The following is a 25922-nucleotide window of genomic DNA, read 5'->3' as shown; positions in this document are numbered from 1 at the left end:
CATTTCTGAACTGACAGCCAGACTACTGTGACCACTAGGACTCATAACAGCACACAAACCAACAGCCACTCTCAGACAACAACTCACCAGGACGAAAGACCCGATACCCAGCATGAGCAAAACCAATGTAGTGTACAAAATCCCATGTAAGGACTGCACAAAACACTACTTGGACAAACAGGAAGACAGCCAACGATCCACATCCATGAACACCAACTAGCCATGAAATGACACGACCAGCTATCCTTAGTAGCCACACACTCAGATGACAAGCAACATGAGTTCGACTGGGAAAACACTACTATTATAGAACAAGCCAAACAGAGAACAGCCAGGGAATTCCTAGAGGCTTGGCACTCATCCACAGATTCGATCAATAAGCACATCGACCTGGACCCAATATACCGACCACTGCAACGGACAGCTGGAACTGACAACGGGAAGCGGCAGAAACAAACCACTATAAATGCTGGAGGAAACATCACAGAAGCGCTTCACGGGAGGCTCCCAAGCACTGAGGATGTCACCTAGACAGGGGACGAAACGTCTGCAACACAAATTCCCAGCTCGGCGAACAGAATCACAACACAGAGCACCCGAGCTACAAATCTTCTCACAAACTTTGAACAAGGAATGATTGGTCAGGCCATAGTCAGAGCTAAAAATATAATTGGAGCTTTGGCAATGCAAAATCTGGATACTTTTAACCAATTATACAAACATATTTGGAAATCAGAGCAAGGGTTTCACTTCAATATTGCAAAGGAAGGTGTGCATATTTCAGGCACTTGCTGCCTAAAGTAGGGGATGCCAAATTCAGCAATGAACATCCAGCATGCGGGCAAATTGAGCATGCAATTTCCTACCTCTAAATTTGTCATTTAAGCGCATTTTAAGCATTTGAAAATTGATATCATTACATTTCTATCCAGATTAATTTTAAAAATGGGAAGAATACATAATTGGGTCATGATGGTTTTAAAATATCATGTTCCCACAAGAGCAACTACAACTGGAAATAGTTGGATGCCATTCACCTCCTCTGCTTTGCCATTCAGCTAAATCTTGGCTAATCAGCATCTTATAACCATCTACTGGTATTGGCACCATTACCATTAATGCCCTTGGCTAAAAGAATCTCAGTTTTGACACTTTCAATAATCTGCAGCTGTGACCGCACTTTGTGGATGGTACCAGTTTTCCAAAAGCCTTTGTGTGAGGACATGCTTCTTGACATCAACTCTGAATGCCCCTTCTCTAATTTTAAGATCACAATATTCTGCCATATCACCTTTTCTCTGTAAATTACCAGTTTTTGCAACGTTACTGCTGTGATAAATATCCTGTGTCATACATATTTCCTGTGTATTTTAACTAGAATTAGAATTAGACTTACTACAGTGTGGAAACAGGCCTTTTGGCCCAACGTGTCCACGCTGAACCTCCAAGGTGTAACCCACCCAGACCCATTCTCCTACTACTCAGCATTTACCCCTGACCAATCTACCTAATCTACACATCCCTGAACACTATGGGCAATTTAGCATGGGCAATTCACCTAACCTGCACATCTTTGGATTGTGGGAGGAAACCAGAGCACCCAGAGGACACTCACGCAGACATGGGGAGAATGTGCAAACTCCACATAGATAGTCACCCAAGGCAGGGATCGAATCTGGGTCCCTGGCATTGTGAGCCACCGTGCCAACTAATCAGTTAATACAATAATCTGAATTTCAGTCACAGGATGATCTGTAACAAAAATAGAAATTCTGCAGAATGTCCGCAGATCTTATAGAGAGAAAGCAGATTTAACAGAGTTGCGGAGCTCGTTTCTGTAGTGTCGTGGTTATCACATTCACCTGTGGTGGTACAGTGGCACAGTGGTTAGCAGTCTCTCAGTGCCAGGGACCTGGGTTTGATTCCAGCCTCGGGTAATTGTGTGGAGTTTGCACATTCGCCCTGTGGGTTTCCTCTGACAAATCAAAGGTGTGCCAGTCAGGTGGATTGGCCATGCTAAATTGCCCATAGTGTCAGATGCATTGGTCAGAGCAAAATGGGTCTAGTTGGGTTATTCTTCAGAGGGTTGGTGGGGACAAATGGCCTGTTTCCACATTGCGGGGAATCTAATCTATCATTTTGGGTCCAATGACTTATTAAGAATGGTCATTGGACTTGAAAATTTTATTCTGCTTTCACCAATATCCACTGATACTGCTTGATTCTGTTGAGTTTCTCCAGAAATTTCAGATTGTGTTTCAGATTGTCAGCTCTTTGTTTTGTTTTATTACAAAATGTTCTGTGTCTCTTGTCTGTAGCTGAGTAAGTGCAAAAGCACCAATAGTGACCTAAAGGAAAGAATAACATTTGAAATATATAGTAGTTACCTGGAAAGGTGTCCTTGTCAGCATTTCGTTGGCTTCTCCCTGTGTTGGTTGTAATATTGGCTTTGTTACTGATTCTTGGTCTCCTATATAACTGCTTAATTTGCTTCTGGAACTTTGTAAAATTCCTGACAACATTAGAAATGCTCCTATCCATATAAACTGTAATATTAGTGAAAAACATGCCCACAGTGGCTTCACTGATAGATTGCATGAAGTCTCTCAGTTCCTCCTGAAGAGCTGTGATGTTTGGCTTTACTACTGGCACTGCAGCCTTTGAAATACTGGTATTGACATGAGCTATCAACAGAGACAAATTCTGACAAAGTCCCCAGGTTTTTCCAGTCACCTCTTCCACTTGGGAGAGCCTCTTGTTCAAGTTAACCCATTTGGACTGTAATCCTGTCACTTTGTGACTCAACACCTGATATTTAGGAGGTGCAGGCTGGACTTCGCCTTGTGTTCTTTTGGGTGCTTTACGTTTGGTTGATGATTTCAACCTCCCCATTAGAGAGTTCAGTTGTGATTCAAGTGCTAGAATTCGTGGTTCATAGTCTTTAGGTTCTGGAGGGGAATGAAGGACAGCTTCTTCCAGATGGTGAATCATCTGTTGGTGATCTTCAATTGTAGCCACGGTTCTATTCAACAACTGAGACATCATCATTAGATTTGGAAGTACGCTTATCTCACTTTCCTTCAGATCCTGAAGGCCACCTATCGTTTCCAATGCAAACTGGTGTCTCACCAAGTCATCCAGCATTGCCTTAAAAGATGCATTTAACTGAGTTAATTGTGGAATCACACTCAAAACATCACTCTGCTTTTCAATATTCTTGTGATACAATTCCAAAACATATTCCTGTAGTTCTGTGACATTATTTTTCAGGATGTAATAACCATCTCTCATGGAATCAACAGCATCATTAATGACTGTCATTGTATCATTCAAACCATCCTCAATTTCAAGACGGCATTCAGCTAGGAAATTGGTGAGTGACTCATCTCCAGCTTGGTTTTGGTTTCCGAGCGGTGAACCATCTCCTGCATCTTTGATAGATGCAACCAAGCTGTTCACGGTCACACTGAGATTGTTGAAACGCTCAATGAAGGAGGCGAGTTCAGCACCGCGGACAGCGTCGCTACGGTCAGGGAAGGCGCGGTTAGCAGCACCATGGACAGGGCCAGCGGCCGCAAAACCATAGCCAGCGGTGCCTGTTTCATCCACTGGCACGTGTCCTTCATTCACGGATTGAAGGATTTCCACATCATATGACAAAATGCTGATTCTCTCGTTCATTGAGGCCAAGAAGTCTTCTAATGAGGTGAAAATATCAGTGAATGTATTATTTAAGTTATGCAGTTTATTCTCCATTTGGTCCAACTGGTCTGTATTGCTCTTGCATTCTTCAACCATCTCTTGGCATGTTCCAATCACCATTTCCTGCTTGTCACCAACTAAATGTGTTAAGTTGAAGAGCTGTAACCTGTGCACATTTACTTCAGCATACAGTTGGGATATCATGTGGCCCTGAATGTTGACATTTTTGGTGATATTCAGCAAATTCTTTTGGAAGCTCTCCTTCCACTGGCCTCCTTCCTCCTCAGAAACGGTGGCATCTGGGAATATCTGATTGGAGTCCAGCCTGTCCTGAGTTTCCATTACCTGTGAAAATGTATGGTTCATGGTTTCATAGAAAGCATCAATTCTATTGCTTTCTTTTTTCAATTCTGCTTGAAGCGACTTCACCTTTTCATTCATTTCCTGAGATGTGCCATTACAAGCTGCTGCTATATCAGTTCTAAGCACTTTCATTTCCTCCCTGATCTCTTGGAATTCAAGAACAGCTGTATAATTTTGCTTCAATGTTCTGGACTGAGAATTCTCAGATAGTGATAAAATGGTGCTGTTTAACTGATTGATTGCATCTTTGGTGCTTTGAAGTTCCTCAGTTAAACCTGAAATGGTTTTGTAAAGCTGAGTTACAATGTCCTGCGTGTTGTCTTGAAACAACTGAATTTGTTGCATCACCAGGTCTTTTATCAGCTCCTGAATCCCTTTTGATTTTGTTGCTGAAACAAAGAAATTAAATCAATTTAAAGAACTGATTCCTCCCCAACAAATAATTGGGGGAACATTAGTAACATGGTGACTGTGTGTCAATTTGCAAGCAAGAAAGGCCAATCCACTTAATTATGCAAATTGTCTCTCACCAACATAAGGCATAATTTCAAATGGGAAGATCTTCCTTGTCAGTAAAGATGATGCTTCATTTCTCCCCTGCCCCAAATATTTAATAATCTGTTGAATGGAATTGGATCTTTAGAAATCATCCATTCAGATTTTACCATTATAGAAAAGCACACACACTGTCCCATTTTTAATTCAAGGAGTAAATTACAATTTTGGGACCTTGTCTTAGGTATTCTCAAGGATGTAGCACCATTGCTATTACTCAACTGATCTAATCTTATACCTTATGTATAATTCCTTGGTAGAATATTGATAATAACCATTGTTGAGTGGAAGCATGATTACCTGTAAGTCAGAGGTTAATGGGATTGAGAAGAATATTTGAGAGTTGAGCACATAATCTTGATCTACACTTCAACAGAGTGCTGAAGGAGTGCTACGTTGTCATGGGTGCTGTCTTTTGGCTGAGATAATAAACTCAGGGGGAGGTACATGGCACTATCTGAAAGGAAGGGAACTTTTCTTGGTTTCTGACTTATATCTATACTTCAACTAACATTACTAAAACAGGCTATCTAGGTCATTGTGTCATAGTTTCCTGTGTACTAAGTTACAACATTGGCTATTTCTTCATTCTTGAAGAAATTAATGCTTTAACCTTCTGCTGCCTTCATGTTTATTTTTTTAAAAATTGTGAATGTGCATTGCTTTAAAACTGAGTATTTAAAAGTAATACAGTTGCCAAGTTCTTTCTGTGGGGAACTGGTTTATCAAATTCAAATAGAAAATGGAATATTATAACTATGGAAATCTATTGTCTTGCATATGTCATTTTCTCAATCATTGCAATTTTTACATATTGTAGGATTTGATTCAAAATTCAGAAATTTATCTGCCACATCAGATGATTCTTGCATTATGCCCACCAAATCCTTAAGGACTAACATATACTTAGGGCATGCTAACAAAAAACCCTTCCATTTCTTCCAGTAATTCTCATTAAATAGTATTGTACTGTTTTATTGGATCTGAACAGGCACAATCTCAAAGTGTCACCATCTTGCCATTTCCTGTCACTTTTGAAAACTCTCCCAGTTACTAACATTTGTTCTCAGACTTGTTTTACCTTTTTTTATTATTGCTTGAAAAAATTCTGTTTCTCTTTATTGTCTGATAATGACCTTATGTATCACTCTCTTTAATTTTCTTTGCTTGTTCCTGTTGTGAACCTGTTTCCTCAATACATTTTCCACCTTCTTTCCATCTTCCACAACTGCCTTGATTACTTTGTCTCCTTTCCCCCACAGACAATACTCCTTGTGTGTTTATTCCAATGTATCTCAGGTCACCTTGGATGGGATTGTGTTTCGAGAAGATGAAATAGATTTGATTTCGTATTTTACAATTTCCATGCAGCACATTCATGAACCAATAGATTCTGATAGAGCACATATTCGACAAAAAGGGAGAAAGCTCTATGACACAGTGTTGCACGCCTTTAAAAGCAAATGATTTAAGCAGTTTCTTATCTTTGGAATTCACTAAACAATGAAAACCTTAGACAACAATTTCCTGTTCAAAGTCTTTTGATAGTCCAGCCCGTTTAGAGCCCTGGGTGACAAATATATCTGACTATGAAACAAGGCAATTTAGGCTTGGTGCTGTGGACTCAATTGTACTGGGACCAGACTGAGCCCGATACATAATTTAACAAAAGACCTTTGACCTTTTGCAGCTGCAAAGCGCAGTCAATTTCCATTGATTGCACAGGGACTCAAGGAATCTGCGGGGATGGACAAAATACATTCGCAGTGTGGGCCAGCTGAGCTAAGTGCACTGCATCTTAAAAGAAAGAATGAGTTAACAGTGCCACATGAGGTTAATAAAACTGACAGTTGTATACATCAATATTGCAGCCCACTGTAAAATTTACAACCTATTTGTCTGCTGTCAGGGTAGGCATGTCAAAACAGGACACAGGATGAGGAAGAAAAACTCACCAGCTCATTTTGGAGAGTTTTGGGTTATTCTTGAAACAGATGGGAGTGGCTGGGGTGAGGGTAAATGGTCATGATGATAAATTTCCTCAATCATACCAAAAGATTCACAACAAAGCTCTAACAGTATTACCTCAAAAACAATAAGAAAATCAAGAACTGAATGTGTCCAGTGGCCATTTTAATTGCATTTACTCCTTAGTTTGGAATTGGATTTGTTTTTTTAAATAATTAATCATTTTGACTTGATTAAGCAAGTGAGGAACTAAATTACACTTTATCTAATTGTTGCTATGTGTAATACACTCTCTGTAAAAGAAGAAAGCTGTGTAGCCCAGATCAAAGGTAAGGTCATTGTTTTTTTTTAAATGTTTGGTTTTAAGGCTTAAGCTAATGCAAACTATGAAAATAGGAATAGAAGGTTTTTTACTCAAAGACACGGCTATTTTAAAAGCAAATTGGTTTAGTTTTGAAACTTAAAATATGTAACAGAATATGTGCATTCATATTGTTTTTTTTAGCTTTAATCTGTTTTTGGCATCACCAGTTTTGTAGTCACACATGGACTTTTCTAATTAAATGATATTTATAGATCTTGACGAATACATAAATATATATGTTGAGACATGTGAGGTGGTAATTACTCACTGGGAGGTGACATTGTGTTCTATTGATGCATCTTGTTTTGATAAAGATCTGAGGAATTGATAAGCTTGGAGACAAGCCATTCCAAAAAGAATGATCTTACAAAGTAATTGGCATGTCAAAGGACTTACGATGATGTAGGAGGGAATTTGTCACTAAGTTGATCATTACTTTTAAAGAAGTCGATCAGGAATTGGGCAGACACTAGCTAGCTAATCCAAGATTGACTGTCCATACAATACTAAGCCATTTAGTGTTCCAAAGTCTTTAATCATTTACAGGAGTAATGGCTAGCAAAGGTTAATAAGTGGTGATTCTTAATGGTTAGATGTACAAGAGAGGAAGACCTGAAGACAGAAGGAAGGTTTCAGTAAACAGGAGAGAACCCAAGATGTGTGCCCAGTCAGACAGAATCATAATCTGATGTCATTAAGTGGATCAACTGAAAACCACTGCTTTATGAAGTTTTATTCATTTTGTACTTGCAATGATAAAAGTAGTACATTCTCTGAACTTGTGAAGACATATTTGGACCTACATTGAGTCTTGTAACTAACTAATCAAGACTAGGAAATTTTTAGATTGGATCTCAAATTCAGTTTACAATGATAATTGACTTGAGTCTTACAATTGAAGTAAACTCCAAAATCTTACATTGGTGAGCAATAGATACTTCTTTACACTACCGATGGCTTCTGAAAAAGGGTGTAATGGGGATGGATTGCAGGGTTAGAGGTGGTTGCCAAGGCTGAGAGATTCTATTTTTAATCACCACTAGTTAAGTTATTTTCACACTGGTGATCAGTGCACTGAGGAAATTAGATAGAAATAGAGAAAATGGGATGGGAATGAAATTCTTAAAAACAGTTCCAATATCTGCCATGGAGTTGCAAGCGTGTTTGCTTTGGATGTTCAGGGTAATGTGACAAAGAAATATTTACTAGAATGAACCAAATACGAAACCTATGGGAACGGAAAATGGAAGCTAGAACCAGCTGTTTAACAATTCAAGACAATGATATTCTCTGGGGATCACCTTGTGATTGATGGGAGATTTTCTTCTGTATATAGTTGTGCTTGGCTTAATTTTGTCATTGGATTTGATTCATTGAATGACTTATATTTCACGTTTATTTGGGGATGTACACCCTAGTAGTGGATATGGGGAAGAGGTTTGAAAGAATGGACAAGTGAATGGTGACAGTTCATCTAAACTGGTCTTGAGGAGGTAAAACCCAGCACAGTATGGGCTTTGTCATTTGAAAAGCACAGTCATAGAATCATAGAATCCATGCAGTATGGAAAGAGACTCTTCGGCCCAATAAGACCATACCAACCTTCCAAAGAATAACCCACTCAAACCCATTCCTCTCACTATTTCTCCACATTTACCCCTGACCAATACACCCCTGAACACTACGGGCAATTTAGCACGGCCAAACCACCTAACCTGCACATCTTTGGGCAATGGGAGGAAACCGGAGCACCTGGAGGAAACCCACAGAGACCAGGAAGAATGTGCAAACTCCACACAGACAGTCGCCTGACGCTGGTGATTGAACCTGGGTCTCTGACATTGTGAGGCAGCAGTGCTAACCACTTGAGCTACTGTGCTGCCCCCAAAAATAAAAAAAATGATAGAACCACTTACAGAGCCTCAAGATGTCTAAAAGTACTTTGCAGCCAATGAAGTACTTTTGATGGGTTATTTGTTGTATTATAGCAAAAACGACAGCCAATTGGTGCAATGCAAGCTCCCACAAGCAGAAAAGTAATTGTGCCTAGTTTCTCTGGGAATGTTGAGTGAAGGATTAATATTGACCAAGACACATGTGTCAACACCTCCACTGGAGGCAGGTGGTCTTTTAAATCCAGCTGAATGCTAGCAGACAGGGCATCAGTCATCTCATCTGAATGACAGCACCACCATGATGTAGCATTTCACTGGAACATCCAGCCACATCTTTGTGTTGAAGTCATGGGCCTGGGGCTTGAACTCTAATCCTGAGGTGCAATTGAGTCACAGTTCATACTGAGCAGCTTAGCTAAAAGTTTGAAGAAATCTGAAATCCACATTGTCAGAATCTGAAGTCTGACTGTGCAACCCCAATTGGCAGTGTTACAGATAATGATAGAGCCGACTTGATCTATTCTGAGTATCCTGAGGACCATGTCAATGAGCTTGATATGATTCTTGTTTTCACTAATCATTCATAGGATGTGGGCATCATTGGCAAGGCCAGCTTTTATTTCCCGTTCCTAACTATCCTTGAATGGAGTGGGCTTGCTGGCCTATTTCAGAGGGCAGTTAACAGTCAACTATCTTGCTGCCCTGTTCCATACTCTGCCCAATTTAAGAGGTTGCAGGCTAGAAGCATTCGCCATACCTTTTGAGGTTGACTGCAGATTTTTCCCTTGATCTTCATTTATCTTTCCCTCCAGAGAGTACAGCACACTCCGTACATCATTCATGTTGGCAGATATGTTTTCCACTTTCCTTCGCAGTATGCCCAGCTTAATTTCCTGATTATACAGCTTGTCACTGAATTTTGCTGTTAATGCTTTAAAACATCAAAATGAGCCATAACCATTACAATTCATTGGGCTAAGACCACATACGCATTTCAAGGATGATATCTAATTATACAAACAGCAGCAGGAGGAGGATTACCCCCTCTGTGAGGCACTATGTTTACTGTATCAAAAATATAAACTTCTTCTTGATCAAGAGCTCTTTCTCAGCTTTGTGCCTTCCACATGAAAAAAAACTATTACACCTGCAATGTGGAATCTACATTTTGAACATAGCCCTTAATAAAGTACAGATATCTTCCCTAACGTTACTAATGCACTTGATTTGACTGTCAAGACACTCTAAGGTGAAGTATTCCCTGAGGTTTCCTGAATCAGGGGCTGACTGTCAATCACAATTACACTGGAAGGGACTCAGGAGTTGGAAGCAGCTGGTTAACTTTTTAATTCAGTGACATTCTCCTAGTGCCCAGTTGTGATGGATTGAAGGAGTCCCTGTTATCAGATGATTTAATTATTTTTATTGATTTTTTAAAACCATTTATCAAAATATATTATCTTTTCAGCCCCCAACTCCAACATTTCAACATAGGAGTGGAATTCTGGGCAGGCAAAGACAATCTCAAAGCATCCACAGAAGATAAACACGAATGGTGGACTAGAGAAAGATGCAATGAGAAAATAATATTTATTTACTGAGTTGTGTTTGATTTTGGATTTTCAACATCAGATTTTGTAAGGTGACAGACAGTTTGAAACTCAGAACTATACTTCTGTCAAGTCAAAACAAAATGTGGGGTCTGTTTTTGTGGGATTATGTACATGAACAGCACAGTGGAATGTGTTTCAATAAATAAAACATTTCCTCTATCTACCTGGTCAACTTCTTTAATCATCTTAAACACCCCAATTAAAATACCCCTGACTACCTTATCAATGTATAGCATGTGTGGTTAAAGCTCTGGAAGTGAATAAATGTAACAAGAGGTTTGTTTATGCAAAAAGGTCTTTCTCCATGACACGTGTTCAAATAACCCCATTTAATTATTCGGTCTCAAGATAAAAAGATAATGCAGTGTTTTCCAGACCTGGATCATGAGGTTGTTGAGGATCCTGGGGCACACCAGCTCCAGTTATCTGACTCTCAGCTTGATTCTCTTCCGCTTGTCTCCTTAAATGTTGGTCTATGAATAACACAGCAGTTTGGAACTTCTCATAACAATCACAAAACAACATTGCTTTGTGGAGGAAGCACAAATATCCTACGAATCATTCACAAATGCTGCAAGAATGCAAAGTCTGGAGCAAGCATCCTTCTCCTTCACCCTGACCACATTTATTGCTATACAGTTGGCATTGGCAAGTCTCCAGGATTATGCGGACATCCAAAGGAATTGAAAATCGACCTCCCGAACACTGCAACAACCAATCCAGGAGATAATGCATGCAGGCATTGAAAAATGTTGGGTAGCTTTCAATTTTGTTTTGTAGTTTTAAAATATTTTTTCAAGGATCAAAAACATGGCACTTTGAATATGTAGGTGGATGCAGAAGATCATTTGGTAATATCAAGGATGGGTACACCGAGATTTGGCAACATGTGAAACAAAGGATGAGGGTCTATTAGCACAAGGAAGTCATCAAAAATTGCAGCTGGTGTTCGACAGCTTGACTTTAGCAACTAATGGCTGTCATTTAAACAGGAAACACCAAACTAGAAATGAACGGCTGTTGCCTGTTGTATTGGATTGTGGCATAGTCCAATGAATAAAGTGTACTCAAATTAGATAAGTAAACCTGACGAATATTCAGTGGCCTAATCTTGCGCTGGAAGTGTGCCCAATCTGGGGCTAATGTCGGAAGGGAAAATTTAGCTACAGAGATATTCCTTTGACTCTGACAATTTACATTGGAAATGACAAAGACTGTTTGAATACATTCAGCCCAAATATTCAAAGTAGGTTCTCCAGGTGGGCAGGAAGGGCTTTTAATTCTAAAGGCTTCACTTAAGTAGTAACCTGGATCACTTCAAAAACATTCATAATTTCCGTGAGGAAACTGTAACTTTGACAACATTCCTTTGGGAGTTTCTGCAAGATTTTTATTTTATTCATACATTAGAAGCTCTGGCTAGGCCAGCATTTCATAGAATCCTTATAGAGTGGAAGCAGGCCATTTGGCCCTCTTACCCTATCCTTGTATTTCCATAGCCAATCCACCTAACCTACACATCTCTGGACATTATCGACAATTTTCCATGGCCAATCCATCTCACCTGCACATTTTTGGACTGAGAGGAAACCCACACAGACATTGGAAGAATATGCAAACTCCACATAGACAGTCGTTTGAGGCTGGAATCAAAGCTGAGTCACTGGTGCTGTGAAGCACTGGTGCTAACCATCGTGCAACATTTATTGGTCATCCCTAAATGCTATGGAGAAAGTGATGGTGAAATACCCTCTTCAACCACTGCAGACATTGGCATGTAAGGATACCTGCAGTGCTATTCTCGTTGAGTCGCACAGTGGTTACCTTGTTACCTCACAGCACCAGGAACCAGACTCAATTCCAACGTCAGGTGACTGTCTGTGTGGACATTCTCTGTGTGTCTGTGTGGGTTTCTTCCAAGTACTCCGGTTTCTCCCACAGTCCACAGATGTGCAGGTTAGGTGAACTGACCATGGAAAATGCAGCGATAGGGTCTTGATGGGTTATTTTTTGGAAGGGTGATGTGGAATCGATGGGCTGAATGGTCTGCTTCCACAATGTAGGGATTCTCTAAAGCTTTTACCTATCCAAAGAAAAGAAGCAAGATGAGGGATTGGGTGTGTAGATGTTGTAAGGAAATGCAGGGGCACCAAGGCTAAATTTTCAAAAATATCTGGTAATATAGAACATCCAAAGGCTGTTTTACTCAAAGCAGGTTGGCAGGTGAGTCTTCTAATTATTGAAGTGGAACCCATCTTTAGAATCCAGACTTCTCATGTGGCCTCAAGACTTTGCAATCCTTGTACTTTTGGTAAACGATTTCCAACCTTCCAGTGCAGCTTGCTCATGCCAGAACCCCAATATAATAATCCCCCATCAGCAAATGAAATAACTCAAACTGCATTTTATGATTTATCAGAGTTGAAGTCTGAGGTACCTCTCAGAGCATTTAGGAAAGTACCTGATATTGCTGTAAAAAGACAACCTCCAGAGAAGTTGAAACTTTATTGCTGGAACAGCACAGCAGGTCAGGCAGCATCCAGGGAACAGGAGATTCAGCAGAGAGTGTTCAGCAGGAGAAGATAAAAGGTAGTACACTCTCTGCTCATTCCTGAAGAAGGGTCTGTGCCCGAAACGTCGAATCTCCTGTTCCCTGGATGCTGCCTGACCTGCTGTGCTGTTCCAGCAATAAAGTTTCAACTTTGATCTCCAGCATCTGCAGACCTCACTTTCTCCTCAACCTCCAGAGAACCCTAAGAGAACCCCTGATCCTCTGGGATCAGTACAAGAATTTAATAATAGTTGAAGATGAAGAACAAAAATCTCTTGGGATCAGTAATTGACACTGGAAGAGTTGAGAGAGGTGGAAAGGGAAAAGTACATTTAAAAATATAAGCAAGAATAAAATGCAGAACGGGTAAAATAGGGGATGTTAGCATGACTGGTTATCATGTCTGAAAATTTACTGATCTTATTAACAATTTAATGGGAACAGACTGAAGTCTTGATCTTGATGGTCTGTATTTGTCATTATCTGTGGAGCTGTTTTGGCAAAGCAATTAGAGATGGAATATCAGGCTGCAGTGAAAGTGTGGATGACAATAAGTACACAAATGGCCTGGAGGAAACCTTAGAGGTCTTAGAGGTTAGTAAATCTGTTCTCACTCCCTTTTTCTTTCTCACATCATGCACTTCGCTTTCTCATTCTTAAGGGAGTTGTTTGCAAACTGAAGTCACAGACTGAATTGTTTTGGGCTGCCAACTCCCTGCCTCAAAAGGTGTACAGATACGGATGCTCTGAAGTGCTCATCAGGCAGCCTATCAGCTGTAGGATGTTGCTCCCAATGTCAGACATTTTGGAGGATTCAAACGCAGGGTGCACAGAAGTGACCCCCAGGGCGTGGGCAGGGAATTAGGCTCATTATGAACATTGTAAAGCATGAGTGACTGGAACTTTCCAGCCAGCCTCCACTTTCCTGATGTAACAGGGGCAGCTGCAAGTAGGCACCTATGGCAGGATGGAGTGGGGGCTGTCCTCCAAGCAGGCCTGCAGACCCTTCTGTGCCTTCAAGGGTAGTTGGATTCAACTGAAGTCGGCTTTGTGGAAGGGCCTGACCAATTTTCCTTTTGTAACTAATAACGTTTTTTTTAAAAAGTGGTTGAGAGGGGCATCCTCTTGTTGAGGTGCCCTTACAGTTATTCACATTGTACTGCAGTCAGTTACTCTTGCCACTGACCTTGTCGTTACAAGACTCCACCTGCCAATTATAATTGGATAGGAAACCCATCTCCTGACCAGGCAGGGGTTTCGTAAAATGAAAATCTTCACTGTATTCCATCCCTCTGGAAATTGATGTTTCCTATCTCCATCACTGAGTCCTGAGGCTTAGCTCTAAGTTTTGGCCTGAGATTACATGGTAAGGTAATAGGTGACAAAATAATTGTCTGACCATGTATTGTATAATATATTGTATGAGATCAATAAATTGGTGCTAAGTCTGTTCACCCATTTATGTTTTCTCTTAAATGATGGAGAATGTTGGAATGCACCGTGTAGAGCTTAGTTGTCAATATCTCTAGCAGTTCTTCAGGCTGGATTTTTTGTCTTCACTTCCTGGGTACTAATTTGGTGGGACAAATGTCAGGTTTTTTCTGTACAGCCCACCTGATTTTCATTCCATTGAATTCAAGATCAAATCTACCACATCATGTTCACGCAGTTGGCTTAAAGTGCTTCACTTTAAAGTTAGATGCAAAGGGTATGTGGCAGGCATGAGGGAAACATTAGCTTCCAGACAGAAGTCAAGAGGACATTCAGAAAGAAGCATTGGGGGCAAGTAGAGAGTGAGCCCCAAAGGATAAAAATACAGTGGCTAGACAAGTGGCTGACAATGGTAAATATCGGAAGATTGAAGAGTAGCCTAACATTGGAGCTGGTGTATAAGAACATGTAAGGCTTGAGGGAATCAGTGAGGCAAGATGGGGGTGTAGCTATTGAGAGATTTGAAAGCATGGATGGGAATATTGAGATCCATTGGAGTGCAGGGTAAATCGAAGGAGCTGGCAGGGACTGGGATATCGAGTGTGCAAGGCTGGGCCTGAGAGAGAGATGGTGTTTTCTGCAGTTTGTAGACAATGAAGAGTTGAGGTGAGAAGGCTGCTAGAAGAAGTAGTCAAATACTGAGGTGATGGAGATAATGGATTATGGTTCCAGTGCGGAGTTGGGAAGTGATAAGGGTCAGGGTGAGGAATATTGATTCTGAAGAAAGCAGTCTGGTTAATAGAACGGTTGTAGTGGAGAGCTCAGAATTGAGAAGTGTGTCAAGGGTGTGCTGTAGTGGTAATGTCACCAGGCTGACAATCTAGAGGCTATGGTTCAGCGTCTTGGGAGCTGGGTTCAAATCCTGCCAGAGCAGTTGGTGGGATTATGAAATTCAATTCATAAGTATTTGGAATTGAAAGCTAGTGATGGTGATCATAAAAATATCACCAATTGCTATTTAAAAAAGGCTTCATCTAGTTCATTGATGTCTTTTGGGGAAGGAGGTCTGTCATCCTTATCGACTCTAGCATTCGTATGACTCCAGACCCACAACAATGTGGTTAACGTTAACTGCCCTATGAAATAGTCTAGCTAGCTAGCTCAGGGGCAGTTAGTGATAGGGAGCAACTCCCACATCCCATGAAAGAATAAAGCAGAATTCCTCATCATTTGATTCAAATCTTCTCTAAAAATGACAATCATTTAAAAGAATGGCAACTTGTACCAATTTGTCATAGATTTTAGGTTGGTAGAAAATTATTTTGTCCCAAACCCTGGAGCAGAACTCACAAACACCTACACTAAACTAAATGTAGTCAATGGTTTGCCTAGTTACAACAACTTCACTGATAAAATCTCCAAGGCAGTGAAAATACCAGACTGAGTGAGATGTACAATTGGTTCCTTGATGTTATTTTGTGTAAAGATGTTTTGCTTTTCACATCTGATGTCATGATTCAAAATGCAGTGCCTGAAAGAGTGGGGGGTTGAAGCAGATTTGATAATTAGAAGGAACTGGTTGAAAAGTTTACAGAAAAAAATAATTGAGAGAACCAAATTGTTCAGCTCCTTCAAAGACCAGGCACATTCCAATTATGTTCCTTGCTGTAGTGTTACATTCCATGATAATTTAAATTAGATTACCTACAGTGTGGAAAAAGGCCCTTCAGCCCAACAAGTCCACACCGACCCTCTGAAGAGTAGCCCACCCAGACCCATTTCCCTCTGACTAATTCACCTAACACTATGGGCAATTTAGCATGGCCAATTCACCTAACCTGCATATCTTTGTACTGTGGGAGGAAACCCACACAGACACAGGGAGAATGTGCAAACTCCACAAAGACAGTCACCCAAGGCTGGAATCAAACCTGGGACCCTGGTGCTGTGAGGCAGCAGTGCTACCACTGAGCCACCATGCCACCCCAAATCCTCACATTGACTTCCTGTGACATATACCATGAATCACATTAAAGGCAATCATATGGTACTTTTTGTTGTAACCCCAGAGGAGATCACTAAACAATGTTACCGTCTGGTTAGGAACAACCTCCATTTTTTAAACGTAGACTAAAGGTGAGTTCCAGGTTAATTATTTTGGGGGGATCTGTTGTGAAACAGTGGTAGTGTCCCTTCTCCTGGACCAGGAGGCCTGGTTTCAAGTCCCATCTACTCCAAAGAAGGGTAATAACATTTGATTAGAAAAATAGGTTAAGAGAATAATGTCACAAGTTTTCATAGTCATTGAACAGTGATAATTTATAACATTGAGCCTTAATTATTGACATTTTGTTTTGCACATTTTTAGTTTGGAACTGAGTTGAAGTTGAACTTTGAACATTGAGCGGCAGCTTATTATGGAAAAGAAGAGAGACAAAACAAACTCATGTTTGTTTGTGGGATCTGGCCTGGAGAGATAATTGCAGATTGGTTGCCGCCGCCGTGAGAATACTACAGACATTTTGGCAGTGAGATGTGTTGCTTGGGGACTGGCAGCTGATTGGATGTTGAATGGGTCAATTAAGGATGGAATGGTGTTGGCCAGTCAATCACAGAGAATGTTGCAAAAGAAAGAAAAACTATCATTTGAATTGGTTTGGTCTGGGTTTTGGGCAGCAGCTGTGTGCATGGAACCTGCTGGATTTGAAGTTGCAGTTGAGTTTTACTCTTGTCGAGTTTTACACCCATCTGAAGAATTTCTGAAGATTTTGAGGAAAGAATCTCAATCTGTAAGATACAAGTAAAATTCACCTGCATTCTGTGGAAGTTTATGAGTTGGTGACTTCGGAATTTAAGAAAGATGGAACCCTATCTGAAGAAGGGTGACTGGACCTGAAACATTGACTCTGCTTTTTCTCCACAGATGTGGCCAGACTTGAGTTTTTCCAGCAATTTCTGTTTTTATTACAATCCCATGTGTCTGGAATACATTGTTTTATTCAAGGATATCTGAAGGTCTGGCACCTAACTGGGGCTTAGTTCATAGATATTAAGTAGATTGCTTTGCTGTTTATCCATGTTGTGCTAAAAATAAATGGTCAATTTTTTTTTGTTTAAGAAAAATGTTGATTTCTGACATCTATTATTTACAGAATATGGTTGGGAACAGTTCGGCAATTTTGAGGGTCATAGAGTCATAGAGATGTACAGCATGGAAACAGACCATTCGGTCCAAATGTTGATTTCTGACATCTATTATTTACAGAATATGGTTGGGAACAGTTCGGCAATTTTGAGGGTCATAGAGTCATAGAGTCATAGAGATGTACAGCATGGAAACAGACCATTCGGTCCAACCCGTCCATGCCGACCAGATATCCCAATCCAATCTAGTCCCACCTGCCAGCACCCGGCCCACATCTCTCTAAACCCTTCCTATTCATATACCCATCCAGATGCCTCTTAAATGTTGCAATTGTATCAGCCTCCACCACTTCCTCTGGCAGATCATTCCATACCCGTACCACCCTCTGTGTGAAAAAGTTGTCCCTTAGGTCTCTTTTATATCTTTCCCCTCTCACTCTAAACCTATGCCCTCTAGTTCTGGACTTCCCGACCCCAGAGAAAAGACTTTGCCTATTTATCCTATCCATGCCCCTCATAATTTTGTAAACCTCTATAAGGTCACCCCTCAACCTCCGACGCTCCAGGGAAAACAGTCCCAGCCTGTTCAGCCTCTCGCTATTGCTCAAATCCTCCAACCCCGGCAAAATCCTTGTAAATCTTTTCTGAACCCTTTCAAGTTTCACAACATCTTTCCGATAGGAAGGAGACCAGAATTGCATGCAATATTCCAACAGTGGCCTAACCAATATCCTGTACAGCCACAACATGACCTCCCAACTCCTGTATTCAATACTCTGACCAATAAAAGAAAGCATACCAGACAACCTCTTCACTATCCTACCTACCGGCGGCTCCACTTTCAAGGAGCTATGAACCTGCATTCCAAGGTCTCTTTGCTTACCATTAAGTGTACAAGTCCTGCTAAGGTTTGCTTTCCTAAAATGCAGCGCCTCTCATTTATCTGAATTAAACTCCATCTGCCACTTCTCATTGAATGTTTTAATTTTACTTTGCTGTGAATCCACTAATCAGGGTGCTGATTTGGTTTGGCCTGCTGTACCTGTGTTGTAACAACCATATGATGTTAGTACAGTCTACGATACATGTGCAATTTGGTTCTAACTGTCAGAAATAACATGCAGTAAAAATGAGTATTAGATTGTAATTGAAAACCTTGTAGTACACATGAAATAGCAAATATAATCAAGACAGATCCCTTAGATTTCTCAGCAACTCCTCCCTGATATTAATGACATGATTGCTCACCAAACCTCACAAAAGTTCACAAAGGATCACAATTGTTTATTTTTACTGATGTGGCCTTGAAACCGCCTCTCAAGAGTTATCCCATAATGACCTGATGGACAATTGTTTCTATTTTAGTCAATCACATTCCTGACCTAAGTTCATGTTCTCCTTGACTCCAAAGCTCCACTTCAGTAATTGTTCACAGGCTCAACTCCAGCTTCTTACTAACAGCTAGCTTAACAAAGTTAGGTATGTCCCTAGGTTTTCCTTGAGCTCTAACTTTGCTCAATTGTATGAAGCAAGTACTGTGTGTAGGTTTTCCAACACTGTCCTGCCACCTCCCCGACCCCCCCGCACCGGCCCCCCCAGTTACGCTGAAATATCAATGCTCAAAAGCAATTCCTGAGCCCTACATGACATTCCCCACATAAAGCCAGTGACCTTTCCACCTTTTCAGTTCTCCAGGGCTTCCTTTGAGCTTTGACTCCAGCTCTTAGCTACCTACTAATTTCCTGAACTTCTTCCTGAAACTGCTGTAACCTCACAAAACTGCTCTTGACTCTTCACTTCAGCTGCTTTCCCAGCAGTACATCTGACTGCTGCACTCGTGAAGTGAAATCCGCTTTAGTCTCTGTTTTGGTCTCCAAATATACTGTATCCACAGAACTTCTTCTCAGTGATTCCTGAGCTATTAAAAAACTTGTAATAATACCTGCCCAATCGCAGAGCAGAATTGGATGTTGGCACCTAACAACTTTTGGAAGAGTCTGTCCTCTCAATGTTGCATTCTCACAGAATGCTGGAAATTGATTTCATCACATAAGCAAGACATAGAGAAAAGTGAAGGATATGCAAGAATGTGAAAGAAGGCATGCTCAAAAGACAGATCAGAAAAAAGCCCTGAAAATCGTGATGAAGGTGACAAGATTTGAGGAGTGGGGGCCAAGTGAATAGCGAAACATAGTTGGAGAATGGAGAGGAATTGCAAATTATGGGCACAATTCTAAGTAATTCAAAATCCATCTTTTTACACAAGGTTTACATTTTTCCCAAAGATCAAAGCATCATGTGCACACCAGAACTAAAGACTGGTTGAGATCAAAGAACAGTCAGAAATTAGGCTCAGGTTGGATAGGAAAGCAAAACAGAGGAGTCATTAGGAGTCAGTGACAAAAGTTAAATATGTGACTTAAATATGTGCCTGGGTCAGGAACTGAAATACATAAACTTTACACTGACCTGTAGGTTGACAGGTAGCTCCTGTATAGCCAGGACAGCACTTCCATTCCAATGAAGTCACTATCTTGTGCCTCATTCTGTAGGTTGGGCGGTTCAGGATCTGGTATCTATGAGCAGAAACATCCAGAGGATTTAATACTGACAACAGCATTGATTTTCTATTTCCTTCAACAAAGCAATCTCTTTTATTTCAAATTTACGTAATGAAGAAGATGCCATATGCTGACAATTTACCAGAATAGAATCCAATCATCAAGCATAGGCCACTAGTCCGTGTCTTTGTTACTTTCAATTTGACACATTTATGGGCAGCCTCATATAATCTACAATAAACCTGAGGACATTCAAAACTCAACTGTCCATGTGTGATTTTATTCACACCAGTTCCCATTTATCTCTTATCCCAGTGTCTCTGACTTACATTGGCTCCTACATTTGACAATCCCCTCAACTCATGGCCTTATCCTTTTCCAGGTATCTTGATGGGATTTCATGCCGATGGAGCACTCCACTGCTTGGTGCCAGGGATCATTGCCTTTAAAGGTGAAGATTGTAATCATCTAATAAGTTTTGGGAGGGATAACTGAGATCAAATGGAAATAGGCAACAGATGATGATTGCAGATTAGTTAACTGATAAATGGGTGAGCACTTGATGTACTGTAGAGATAGGGAAAAGAATAAACAATGGTTGTTGGAGTTTTGTGACGTGCTGTTTGGAATAAAACTCTTGACTAGAAAAGTATATGCCTTGGCTCTGAAGATGCAGTGGTAATGCCCCTATCTCTGAGTCAGGAGGTGCAGGTTCTATTCCCACCTGCTCCAGAGGTGTGTTGTAACATCTACGAACAGGTTGATTACAAAATATCAAAGTATATTCCCGGAATCTGTCTAAACAATCTTAAACCTCAGGTATTTCATGAAGATTAAGGTCCACTGAGAATGGTGGCCACTATAAGGGGTAGTTCAGAGCAGTAATGGAGGTCGAGGAACAAAGATGAGTGGGATTGACTCACCTGAGTCACTTCAGGCCCCTAAAAGGAAGGGATAAGAATTGCTGTGGAGGGTAGGGGTTATCCTTCAGTGGGAGGGGGAAGGCCTTGGTGCTAATGGCCTGTGAGACATTGGCTCACCATCGCTCTTCTCAAGGGCAACTATGGTTGGATTAGCCTGTGATGCCCACAGGCTGACAATGAATAAAAAAGCACAACAACACAGATACCTCCTGTTGTTAGTAGAATTGAATTTGAATTGAATTGAATTTATTGTCCTGTGTACGAGGCACAGTGAAAAGCTTTGTCTTGTGAGCAATACAGGCAGATCACAGAGTTAAGTAGCATAGATAGGTAAATAATAGGTAAACAGTGGCAAAAACAAAAACACATGTACAGACAAATGTTAAATGTTTGTGAGCCCATTCAGTATTCTAACAACAATAGGTTAGAAACTGTTACGAAACCAGCTGCTGTGTGTGTGTTCAGGCTTCTGTACCTTCTCCCCAATGGTAGAGGTTGTAGAAAAACGTTGCCAGGGTGGGATGGATCTTTAAGAATGCTGCCAGCTTTTCCTTGACAGCGGGCCTGGTAGATGGATTCTATAGATGGGAGGTTGGCCATTGTGATTGTCTGGGCTGAGTTCACCACTCTCTGTAACTGTCTGATATCTATTTATATCAAGGTAATCATGATTTGGAGCAGCTGGTATTGGACTGGGGTGGACAAAGTTGAAAATCACACAACAGGTTATAGTCCAACAGGTTAGTTTAGAGGCACCAGCTTTCTAAGAACTGCTTCTTCATCAGGTAGTTGTGGATTCCATACTGCTGTGAATTGTGTCATAAACTGCAGTGAAACTTAAACTTAGTTTAAACAAATTTCAAGAAGTGTTTGCTCTCCATGTTAATTAATAATAGAATTCCTACAGTTTTGTGGACAGGCTAATCAGCCTATACTAACTCTCCAAAGAAAAACCCACCCAGACCCAAACACCCTGGCTATAACTCTGCATTTCTGATGGCTAGTCCCCCTAGCCTGCACATCCCTGGACACTAGGGGCAATTTAGTATGGCCAATCCGCCTAACCTGCACATTTTTGGACTGCAGGAGAAAACCAGAGCAGACACAGGAAGATCATGTAAGCTCCACACAGGCAGTCAACCAAAGCTGGAATTGAATCCCAGTCTTTGGCACTGACCGTCAGCAGTGCTAACAACTGAACCACTGTGCCTCCCCTCATTATTCTTTATATTGGTAGTTTGTGTTCACCTGAACTTGATTATGAGCAATTAGCTTGTGCTTTCATGGCAAATTAATGCACCTTTCACACTGGAAAGGTTACAAACACTAGCAAATCTTATGAATAGAGCAAGACTAATGGGAGCTTAATTCAGCATCTCATTTGAGCCAGCAATGGAAATCCGGAAGCCAGCTGTCAGAAACTGTGCAAGAAAATGAGGAAAAACAAGTATCTTCATCACAGAGCTTAACAAATAGGCAGCTGCAATGACAATATGGTTCAGTACACAGCAGGGTCTGATGACAGCATTGCCATCAGGGTGGTATTAAATGAATGTCAAATTGGAGGGGAGATAATTTACCCCACTCCAGCCGATCTCCTCAGCAGTGATGAGGGAGGCATTTAAAAAGTCAGTCAGCAGGTCAACACACCCCAGCCTCCCCCCTCCACACTACCCAGATCTCCATCCCACAGCAGCAAACGGTATTTACTCAGGCTTAAAAGTGGGGCAAAGGGAGGAGGCGAACATCCTCCCAAAATAGAAATAAAATTGATTTTGATAAATTGCCTGAGAGATCTTTTTAATTGCAAGGATTAGAGAGGGAACAAATACTCACCCCACCTCAGCAATTAGAAAGTAATTCATTATCACATTGCAGCAAGAGGTTTGGAACATCGCATGTTCCTCAGCAATGGGAGAATAGAGTCAGAGAATTTTACAGTGCAGAAGGAGGCCATTCGACCCACTGTATCTGTACCAGCTCTGGGTGTAGAATTTTGATGGCATTACACTGTGTTCTGAGCCCTGAGCCTTCAGTGTGATAGATAGGAATGAGCACGTGCTCATTGTAAATTAGAAATGTGATGTTTACTGCATTGTGCTTGATCCAAAATCTTGTCCTGTTTGAACGGTCCTATAAAATGCTGGGCCACTGGCAACACAGACAGTGTGAGGCCAGCTGTATTCAGCAAATCCAGCTCTAACATACAGCCTGAATGCTGGTCCATAAAGGATTCCTGAAACTCTCCGGCAGAAAGGTAAAGTGTGTTTATGGCAAAAGAAAAGGCTATTTCACTAAATGTGGGGCTGAGAGGTGAAGGAGTATCTTATCCACTGCATTCACACCACAGTGAGCAGCAGGTCATCACTTCACCATATTACACTTCACTATTTGCCATGGCACTGATCTCGCTGCTCCCAATCTCCAAATACATTCACTCTTTCACTTCCTCCTGCCACCAATCACTGCCACCACTAGCTTCTCACATTAACATCACCCCAGCACTGACCAAGTGCTTCCTTGTCACTTTCTCTTTCCCATTAAAGACTTGGCTTTCAACTGCTTGTCAGTGAGCACCCAATGTGCCTTTGCAGTTTCCTGGTGCATTTTAAAAAGAACCTCTAATAATGGGCAGCATAATGGCTCAGTGGTTAGCATTGCTGCCTTGTAGCACTAGAGAACTGAGTTCGATTCCAGCCTCAGGCAATTGTCTCCGTGAAGTTTGCACATTCTCCCCATGTCTGTGTGAGTTTCCTCTGGGTGCTCTGGTTTCCTCTCACAGTCCAAAATGTGCAGGCTAAGTGGATCAGCCATGGAAAACGTTACGGCAGGAGGCTGATTCTGGATAGAATGCTCTTTGGAGGTCTGTCCGGACTCATTGAGCCAAATGGCCTCTTTCCACACCCGTGGGGTTTTATGACTCTAATATCAGGTGCAGCATGGGTCTATTCATTTCTATGTATCATTCTGATTTCACCCATGAGCCAACAGATGAATTTCTACTTCATGAGGTCTACAACATTGGCACCTGCACTCAGGTTGAGGAAGAGCTCTGAGTGTTATCCACCAATTTCCATATTGTCTTTGGGGACACTATATCTTCAACATCTTTATTTTTTCTCTGGGGTCTTAAGGGCAACTATACTGGTCATGATGTTACTTCAACTGCATTCTGCCAACTCTACATAGCTGGAGAATTAGCCCTGCAATTTTCCTCCTCTGTATGATTAATCCTACACCAAATGGTGAGATTTATGGTGAGTCATTGAGAGGTGAGGTTAGGTGGGGATCTTTGTCAAATTATTTGATCCCTGATTCTCTAAAACAATCCTCCACGTCTACAAAGTACAAGTCAGGAGTGTGATGGGACATTCTTCATTTGCCAGAGTGAATACAGTTTCAAACAATTCTCCAGAGCTCAACATATCCGGGACAAAGCAGCCTACTTGATCAGTGTGCAATCCATCAATTTAAGCATTCATTTGCTTCACTACTTATGCACAGTGGCAGCAATGTGTACCATGTGGAAGTGACACTGCAGTAACTCATCAAGGTTCCTATGACCTAAGCCACATCAGAGGACAAGGGCAACAGATACAGGAACACCTTTTTCCCTCCAAACCACACATACTCTATCTTGGAATGACAGACAAAATCTTCCAACTGAGGCCTCTTTGAAGGATGAGGTGACTGATTTTCTGTTAATCAAACAATTCTGAGTACTCTGTCATATCTTCCATCTGATTGGGGTAGAAGTTCTGCTATCCAAGAGCTGCTGGCCAATCAGAGGCTGGCAATTTCAGTGCTCAACAGCGCCATGTAAGAGATGGTGGCTGCTACTGGAAGAGCAATACCAAATCCCAGGGTTGAGGAGCAAAGGAAGTTATTTATGAGGGGGTGAGCTGGAGTTTCCAGGTTTGGAGGGGAATGGGGTTGGGATTGGGAGGATCAAAAGCAAGGATGGGGGTTTCCCATCAGCAAGAATCCCCTAACCCTCGGTCCATGCTCTTGGTCAAGCACTCAGTTATTTTGATGGAGGCCTCCCCACTCCCAAGGAGACAGCCAGCCCATATTCTTTTTGTCTCCAGGATCTTCCCACTCTGAATCTAGATCCAGTGAGGAGAGAAGGTGATGGAGTTCAGGTGTGCAACCTCCATGCAGAATCAAATGCCCTTCCCGCCTCCTACCTCTCCACCTTCAGGAGCACAAGTTCTACATCATCATTCCAGTGCTGACCAGGGGCCAAAATCCTGGAATGCCTTCCACAACAGTGCTGTCTGTGTATCTAGACAATGTGACCTGCAGCAGTTCATGAAGGCATCTCACCAGTGTCTCTTCTGAATCACTTAAGAATGGGCAATTAATCCTGGCTGACCCAGGTTTACCACAATCTGTGAATGAATGAAACAATGCTAGGTGCTAGACCATTGCTTTCTCTTCACTGACATGTATTCCCTGTGTTCAAATATCCACAGTTCTCATGATTTTAACATGATTCTACAGGATACTCAGTGTAAATGCCCCATCCATGTATCATTTTCTTAGGTACAGAAATGCTTGTAAACATCCAAAAGGATGAGAGGGAAAACTGAAAGGCACACTCAAGGAAGAATTATGGGCTGTAGTTGGAGTTTGCGATATTGTGCAAAAGCTTTGAACATAGTGCAGCTATATAAAATGCACTGATTAAGTATAAAGTGATTAAAATATAAAGTGTTTCAATAGTTCAAAGAAATGACTGCACTAATAAGCACAGTGGCTCAGTGGTTAGCACTGGTGCCTCACAGCACCAGGGTCCCAGGTTTGATTCCAGCCTCTGGCAACTCTCTGTGTGGAGTTTGCACATTCTCCC

At 41.3% G+C, this 25922-nt stretch overlaps 1 protein-coding gene across 4 annotated transcripts in view; it reads right to left on the bottom strand.

Annotated features, from left to right (window-relative positions):
- Positions 1 to 25922, bottom strand: part of LOC122539489 (multimerin-1-like) — a 64164-nt gene that overhangs the window by 18544 nt on the left and 19698 nt on the right. For 3 of the 4 annotated variants that reach the window (XM_043674387.1, XM_043674389.1, XM_043674390.1), the window contains exons 3-6: positions 20056 to 20162; positions 10838 to 10933; positions 9605 to 9778; positions 2388 to 4454 (exon numbers count right to left, since the gene is read on the bottom strand). In XM_043674387.1, coding sequence (XP_043530322.1) covers positions 2388 to 4454; positions 9605 to 9778; positions 10838 to 10933; positions 20056 to 20162 — 2444 coding nt within the window. The remainder of the gene's footprint in view (positions 1 to 2387; positions 4455 to 9604; positions 9779 to 10837; positions 10934 to 20055; positions 20163 to 25922) is intronic. The other variant, XM_043674388.1, reaches the window with a different exon arrangement.

This window comes from Chiloscyllium plagiosum, chromosome 32, assembly GCF_004010195.1.
Source record: "Chiloscyllium plagiosum isolate BGI_BamShark_2017 chromosome 32, ASM401019v2, whole genome shotgun sequence".
Lineage (NCBI taxonomy): Eukaryota > Metazoa > Chordata > Chondrichthyes > Orectolobiformes > Hemiscylliidae > Chiloscyllium > Chiloscyllium plagiosum.
This window is presented reverse-complemented; position numbering and strand designations above follow the sequence as displayed.